The 7,782-nt window shown below is 52.2% G+C and overlaps 1 protein-coding gene across 3 annotated transcripts in view; it reads right to left on the bottom strand.

The window, feature by feature from the left end:
* Positions 1-224: 224 nt before the first annotated feature.
* Positions 225-7,782, bottom strand: part of TOGARAM2 (TOG array regulator of axonemal microtubules 2) — a 68,206-nt gene continuing 60,648 nt past the window's right edge. For 2 of the 3 annotated variants that reach the window (XM_058682926.1, XM_058682925.1), the window contains 2 exons: positions 5,240-5,326; positions 225-710 (listed from right to left, as the gene is read on the bottom strand). In XM_058682926.1, coding sequence (XP_058538909.1) covers positions 454-710; positions 5,240-5,326 — 344 coding nt within the window. In that variant the 3' untranslated portion in view covers positions 225-453. The remainder of the gene's footprint in view (positions 711-5,239; positions 5,327-7,782) is intronic. The other variant, XR_009248311.1, reaches the window with a different exon arrangement.

The raw sequence follows: 7,782 nt of genomic DNA, 5'->3' as shown, positions 1-7,782 counted from the left end.
CCAACTCAGGGTCTCTGGGTTCAGGAGGGCTTGTCCAGTCTGTCACAGATAGGGGGCAGTGGCCAAAAGGGTCTGCAGCACATCGGTCTGTGCTACCCTTTTTCTCCCCATCTCTTCGTTTCGATGTCATCTGCAGCTGATTTTGCTGTTGTCTTGTTTTCTTTGTCACAAGCCTAGTTATTGAAAAATTCCCTGAGGTTAAAAAAGCACACGATAATAAAGCCTTAGAAAAATAAATAATTCCTTTATTCCTACTTCAAAATATACTATGTGCATCTGGAACTCTAAGAGAAAGTCGGCCAGGAGACTGTTCCATCATAAAAATCAAGTAAGATAAAAAATAATGACTGCCCATTTCAGATCCGTCTGTAACCCAGGTGAAAGGGGCACGAGCTGCCAGTTGTCTTGCTGTCAGATGCCACCCCTCTGTCGGTGACGTTGGCTGGGGCTGCCTCACCGGGATTCTGTGTCTAAGAGTTCCTGGAGCATTTTGAGGACTTGCTTTGGCTGGCCAGCAGCCAGGTGCCGCAGCCGGGAGCCCATCTGTTCCTGGAGGCCCCTGGACAGCCGGCGCACCGCCACGCGGACGTTCCCGCCATGCCCAGGCAGGACACCGTTCCCCGTCATGTTGTTCAGGAAATACCAGAGGACCGGAAGGACCTGACGCTCCACGGCCTGGGGCTTCTGGGGGTAAACAGAGGCCACCAGCACTGTTGGGCAGAAAAGAGGGAGAGTTACTCAAGGCAGGCTTGCTCTCTCTCTCTCTCTCTCTCTCTCTCTCTCTCTCTCTCTCTGTTTTCCTGCCCTCTCTTGGGACACCAGTTCTATACCCCAAAGGGCAGGCAGCCCAGAAGGGCCAACTAGTCCATCAGACACACGACCTAGGGCTCGGGACACGTGGAGGGGCCCTGGAAATGTTATTTCTTTAAAATCCAGAGGGAAAAAAAATATGAAGATATCCAGCCTGATTTATATTCATGTTTATACCAATCAGTTGTAATATAAAATTTTTAACTTTCTTTTTTTTTTTAATGAAGGAATGAGTATGTAAAAACAAAAGTGCTCAGAGCCCATGACAGTCATCACCGGTCCCTGCAGCCCAGGGGAGAGGAAAGAGGCAGACAGGGCCGGACTGCAAAACTGCCTCTGCTATTCACTGGCTGTATGACTTGAGAAAGCCACCTAACCGTTCTGAGGCTGTTCCTAATCTAAGGATAATCATCCTGAACCAAACTCTTAGGACTGTTAGAGCTTAGATAATAAATGTACATGAGGTGCCGAGGTAGGTAGGCAGGTGACAAAGAGTAGCTAGGACTAGTGTTACTTTAATCCACATTCCCACCTATGTGACTTCACACGAACAAAAACTTGTACCAGGGAGGAAAACCAACACTCTCTCAAATGAAGCATTCTGAAAAATGAAACAGGCAGCAGGAGATAAGCCCAGTGTGGCCTCCCCAGTGTCTGGACACCAAACCTCACAATAAGACCAGCAGTAATCTGGGAGGCCTGAACGTGCTTTTCAACCATCAAGCTCTGCACAGACCCATGATTCAGTGACGAACCCCTGAAATCAGGTTATCCCAGCCTCTCTACCCTTTTTAATCCCCAGAAATCCAAGAAGCAGGCTACTCCTGCCAGCAAGCCCTCTGTCAGAGTAAATGCCGGGGTCAAGACCACCTCAAGAGCTACCCCAAGTCACTTCAGAGCCACTGCTCCAGCCGTCAGCCACGGCCACCATTACCCTGAGTGCATCGGTGCTAACAATGCTTGCTCTACACAGCGCAGTCCGCCTGTCATCCTGCCAAGGAGAAGGGCTGGTGAGGGCAAACAACGCCGAGAGAAGCACTTTACTTATTTATGGAGCAAAGCAACTGGAAGGTTCCCTGGGCCAACACACATCCAGGAACCTAACACTACCTCAGTCCTGAGTCTGGGGGTCAGAGCTTTGCAGCATGACTCCATTGTTCTCACAGCACCTCAAGAGGCAGGACACCAGCCCATCCTGCAGAGGAGGAAGCCAACACTCAGGGGTCAAGGAACCTGCCCAAGGCCTCGTGGCTAACAAGGGCGGAGGGCAGAGGCCAAGCCCGCCTCGACTCCACGGCTCATGCTCTTCACCCACCGCTGTCCCCATCCTCCTGGAGTTCTTCAGTTCAGAGGCTGGTGTGTTTTGTTTCATTTTTAGTGAAACCTCAGTTTGTCCTTCCTTCACCAGCTTAACATCATCCGACCCCCCAGGATATTTCCCACGGGAAATATCCTCTGGATATTTCTCCAGAGTCCCCCTCTGACTCCGGAGCAAGCCTCGGACAACAGGGGACCAGAGAGGATGAGCTGGCCCCCTCAGCTCGGCCTGGCACTTGAGCCATGCCATTTCCCATGGAGCGTGTACGTTGGCTTTCAGGCCATACCCCCAGGGCTCCTGCACCCCACACTGTGGGACCTCTCAGGGGCTCCCCAAGGTCACAGAGCCCTCAGAAAGAAAGGCAGTCCTTGTTCCCAGGCAAGGCAGGACGGCACCCAGTGAGTCAAGCCAGCCACGTTGGGGGTGAGCAGCCTCATAAAGTGGGGCAGAGAGGTGGGAGCTGGAGACAGCCCTCGAAGCCAGAGACAGACTGAGAAGGAGGCCACAGTTAACAGGAAAGCCACGGGGGCAGCCCTAAGGTCGGGGGAGGCAAGTTATACTGAACAAGTATAACTCAGAGTCTTTTTTAAACCTCCACGGGATCTCACCTGCAAACTGAGGAGACAGCTATCACCAGAACCAGGTGCAGGTAGGGCTCCCCTGTGCCCACCCAAGGGTGAGGGGCTCACCTGCCCCTAACCTGCCCCGCGTCCCTTGGCCGCGGCCCCCCCACAGGCTGCACTCACACCTGACCTCTCTCCCTCCCAGCAGCGAGGCCTTCACAGCAGGGCCCAGGAAGCTCACTTCTGCAGTCAGGCCCACATTCCCCGGGCACAGAAGGTGGAGGTCACCTGGCTGATGGTGGTGGGCCCTCAAGCGGGCAGAGGCAGCGATCGCCCTTCTGGGAGTCATCACGGGGAAGAAAACCCCACTAAATTTTGAGCTTAAAAGGCAGCTGAAGTAATTAGCAAAAGATTTACTCCTGTTAAGCTGTGCTATTATTAGTCCACACCTTGTGCCAGTTGAAATTTTCTTCTCTGTTCCTGGCTGGGCCCGACTTAACGGGAGAGCTACGTAGAAACTCTTGCTTTGAGGTCTCTTGGAGACAGGTGAAAAATATTTACAGTTAAATGGAGGATCTAAAGTGAGGTAGCCATCCACCTCCGGGGCCCATATATCACTCATACAAGGACAGGTAAGGGTTTCACCCAGAGAATGTTGATGTTGAGCAACAGAAAAGGGTTCCTTGTCTGGCGCCCAGGTGGTCTCAGTTAGGGGGCTCCTGGGCACCAGCAACATGACACCGTGGCTGCATTTAGCCCCCGGCCCTACTTTGCTTGGAGAAGGCCTATCACCTGGGTGGAAGCCAAGGGTCCACTCCAGGGACACTAAAAGGGCTGAACCAGGGCACAGAGGCAAGGCCAAGAGCAGGACAGGGCTGTGGAGGAGTTGAATGACATCCTCAGCCAGGCAATGTGCGCTGAGCACCCCCAGTGCGGACTGAGGCTGGCACGGGGCGGGGGGCAGGGGGGACATGCTCCTGAGAGGCTCACGAAACTCAAGCAGGGGGGTAGGGAGGAAGGGGACACAGAAGTTGATGCCAGAACCAGGCCAGCACCACCCAGGTGGAGGAAGAAGGGTGGAGAAGGGCTGTCTCTGCAGGAGGGGAGCCGCATGTGGGCAGGACAGGGCAGAGGATGGGAGATCAGCCCCAGCAAGGCCGGTGGCATGCTGGTGCCACTCAGGGAGGGCACTCAGGGAGAGACAGCACAGCACGGAGGCTCTGTGGCCAGGCTCCTGGGGACAAAGCCCAGATTGCTCGCCAAGGGACCTTGGGCACTAAATCTTTCCGATCTCCACTTTCCTTACTTCTACAAAAGGGATAATCATGGCACCCACAGCCTCTTTACGAGGTTGTTAGGAGGATTCGATGATCCAGTGCGTGTAACTGGGGGAGGGGGAGGGGAGAGCCTGGAAGGCCACTCCAGGGAACCTCGACACTGTCCTGAAGACAACCCACACAACGACTCGAGCACGGGGGTAGCACAGCCTGTCTGCATTGCAGAGGTTGGGCGCTCAGAGGTCTGGAGAACAGAGCCCTTCTGCCTCCTTCCCAAGAAGGTAGGGGAGGCTTTTGGTAAGCATGGAAGATTATAAAACCAAGTTAAATAACCTGCCCAAGAGCAGAATCAGCACGTGGCAAACAGGTCGGTACAACCACAAAGCCTAGGTCCTCCCCGTGCTGACTCCTCCCGCGTCACCAGAGGTTTCAGACCTGGAACAGAATCACTGGAGACAGCAGACTCAAAGAAGACACCGCCTGGGAGCAAAGCTCTCCTCGGCCAAAGCTTGAACACAGCAGAGCAGACGCCCACCAAGGCCCCAAATCCCACGTAGTGCAGCCCCCGGGCACCTGGAGCAGGCATCAAGGAGGGTTGAAATCCAGCCTGTGCTCTGCTTTCCAGCCTGTGCATGCCCAAAAAGAGACAACGCTAATTCTCACAACAGTGTTGCCGCTGACCAAGCCATGTAGCTGGGAGGCAAGGTCTACCCAGAAGAGGTGGTTTTTTTGTTTTTTGTTTTTTTCTGATTCACACAAAGTCCTATGGCTTAGTGGACGTCCTGTTTGCAAAGAAGAAATGCATAATATTTTCTTTTCTTTTCTAATTTTTTTAACGTTTATTTTTGAGAGAGAGACACAGTGAGAGTGGGGGAGGGGCAGAGGGAGAGGGAGACAGAATCTGAAGCAGGCTCCAGGCTCCGAGCTGTCAGCACAGACCCCGAAGCAGGGCTTGAACCCACAAGCTGTGAGATCATGACCTGAGCCGAAGTCAGATGCTTAACCAACCGAGCCACCCAGGTGCCCCCATAATAGTTTCTTAAAAGCTATTTTGTTTATGTACAAACCTGCCCCATTGTGGTCAAAAATGAAGATTACCTTTGGATAAGGTGGGAATTATTTATAAAAAGCAGATTATCAAGTTTTTTTTAAAGATCTGCGAGGATTATTTGATTATTTGGGGGTCTAAGATAGTGGGTGGTTCTACATGCCGGGAGAGAAGAACAGAGATGGACTGGAAGGCTAGGGTGAGGAGCTTTGGGGACGCTCACCGGACAGACGTTCTGTGACATCAAGCACTGCACGGCCACTCAGGAAGCGCACCTGCCCAGCAAACGCTTGTAGGAGGCAAAGCTTGTCTGAAAAAGAAGGAGAGGGTCAGTGGCCGTGAAGCTGTGGCTGGTTCAGTGCTGTTCAGTTCCAGGTCCCTGCAACACCTGCCTAGGGAAAGAGGCCCGTTGGGGAGCTGAGTTAAATGTCCAAGTGGCAACAGAGTGTCCCGGGAAGAGTGAACAACCTGGCATAGTTAGTTACACTGGCTCCCAAAGAGGCTTCATGGACTCCCACAGATACGGTTCCTATTATCTGTGCTTCCTTAAAATTGAGTTTGGGGGCAAAAGAGGGTTGCCCCAGTCCTGGGCAAACCAGGATGTTGGTCACCCCATCAGCAGCAGAAGCATCTGGCTTACTCTGGTTGGGTCAGAGAAGGGAATGTGCGAGGACCGGCAGGGGGCGGGGCATGTTATTAGCTCTCAATAGTTTATCTATAACATCCCTGTGTGAGACCCCGGCCCAGATGGCATCCTTGTACAGACAGCAGAGTTTATCCTCCACATGCCCCAACCCACTTTTCAGGAGGTTTAGGGGAAAGAGGGATTTTTTTAACCTTTTTTTTAAATCATCCCAGCACCCCACACCCAGCCCCCGGAACCAGCTCTCGCTGCTACCCAGCCACACTCATGGTGGGGACTGAGGACTGGGTACTTCCCCGTCTGGCTGTTGAAAGAGTGTTTATTAGAATGAACCACTAATGGTGAAAGCACAGGCAGCTGCAGGGGGGCTGCTTTGGGATAAAGAAGCCTTCTGGCATTCTTTGAACGTATTTCTAAAGATCCCACAGGTGCTGAATGTAGACACTGCTCATTCTTCCCCATTCTGGCTGACGTCTCCTGGTTTCTCACACTATTAAAACTTGAAGTCCTGCACTCCTCACAAAGACGCACAGGGTGAGGAAAGTAGCCCTTCACCTGAGAAAGGCGTGCTAACATCACTCCCATATGCCCAGCTCCCAACAGTGCGCAACCACGGCAGTCCCAGGATGACCCCATGGGAGGGAGTGCAAACAACAAAACATGCTCTTCGGGGGTGTGGCTGCAGGGCCCGCCTACACCTGTCACAGAGGTCTGTGTGGGTGTCACCACAGGTGCCCCCAGAAAGTAGGTCCTGGGATCCTAGGGGCTGACCCACTCAAGGTGCCAGATTTCTCTTAGCAGGGGACAGAGATTAGAGACCCACCACAGGAAGTCTTTCCAGACAAGCTCCACCTTCCCTGAGTTCCTTAAATACCTCAGCATCCCCCTGGATGTGCACGGCTTCGCTTTTCCCGTCAGGCGACAATTCTAGCTAAGAGCTCATTCCCATTTCCTAGCTCCCCTCCTGAGAGCTGGAAGGGGTACAGAGGAGGAGATGTACACATGAACATCACGCATATCCCTGCTGCTTGCAAAAGGTCCATCCATAAGGCAAGAGTCTTTAAAATCATTTGTTCTGGGAAATAAAAGAGATGCCAACCTCTAGAACGTTGCAGTTAGCGAGAAGCAGTCTCAGGGCCACTTGGTCAATCTGTAGTCGTGTAAGCATAGGTTTTTATATCAATGTCGTCTGCATTGTTTTTTCCAGGTGCTTCTATTTGTCCCACCCCCACCTTTAACCATGAGCTCACCTCCAAGGACAAGGACTTCTGCCTCCTTGCTCTCCCCCAACAAAACTCAGTTCAGGACATTTTCTGGACACAGCCAGACCTCCCCGCTCCTGGTGGCTGACATGGCCTCCCAGAGCCAGAGACAGGTAAAGAACTCGGGGGATACTAGAAAATGCACATCCGACAGACATCTGTGACAGATAATGCTCCCATGTGCCTGGCACACAACAGGTGCTCAATAAATGCTCTAGCACCACAGAAAGTGTTCAAGCAGAGACATTAAGCATGCCTGAACTGGTTTATAAACCCCAGAGCACCACACCCCAAGTAGATGGCCTCTCTTCCTCTGTCTGCTTTTGTAGTGATGGCTCACCACCCAGGTCACACCCAAGTTTATTGAGAGGCAGGAAAATAAATGGTGAAGGGTGTGAGCTCTGGGTTCAGGTTGCCTGGACCGAATCCTGGCTCTTCCACGTTTCTCTATATTAACACTGGACAAAACCTCCTACACTTCAGTTTATTCATCTATAAAAGGAGGATAACATCTTCCTCTTAGAGCCGCTGTCGTGTTATGATACTTAGGATATTGCCCTGGGCATATAATTACTATGTAAGTATCAGCTATTACTGCTAGTGTTACTCTTATTACCTGAGAATGTTCCAAAAGCCCAGCAATCTGAATGGTGGAGAGACCATTAAGAGGCTGGAATCTAACTTCCAAACCCTTAAAAAAAAATCCATGTTCCATTAGCCGGAGCTCTTCACAGGCTCCTGTTCTGCACCACAAGGGAGCCACAGCTGCCACAGCTGGCCTTGGCACTGCCTGGACGAAGAGCAAACAGAGCCATGCAGCGTAGGGAAAACAGCTACAGGCTGGCAGGCCACATCTCCGTC

Source organism: Neofelis nebulosa, chromosome 9, assembly GCF_028018385.1.
Source record: "Neofelis nebulosa isolate mNeoNeb1 chromosome 9, mNeoNeb1.pri, whole genome shotgun sequence".
Taxonomy (NCBI): domain Eukaryota; kingdom Metazoa; phylum Chordata; class Mammalia; order Carnivora; family Felidae; genus Neofelis; species Neofelis nebulosa.
The sequence above is the reverse complement of the archived record's forward strand: the minus strand, read 5'-3'. Positions and strand labels throughout refer to the sequence as shown.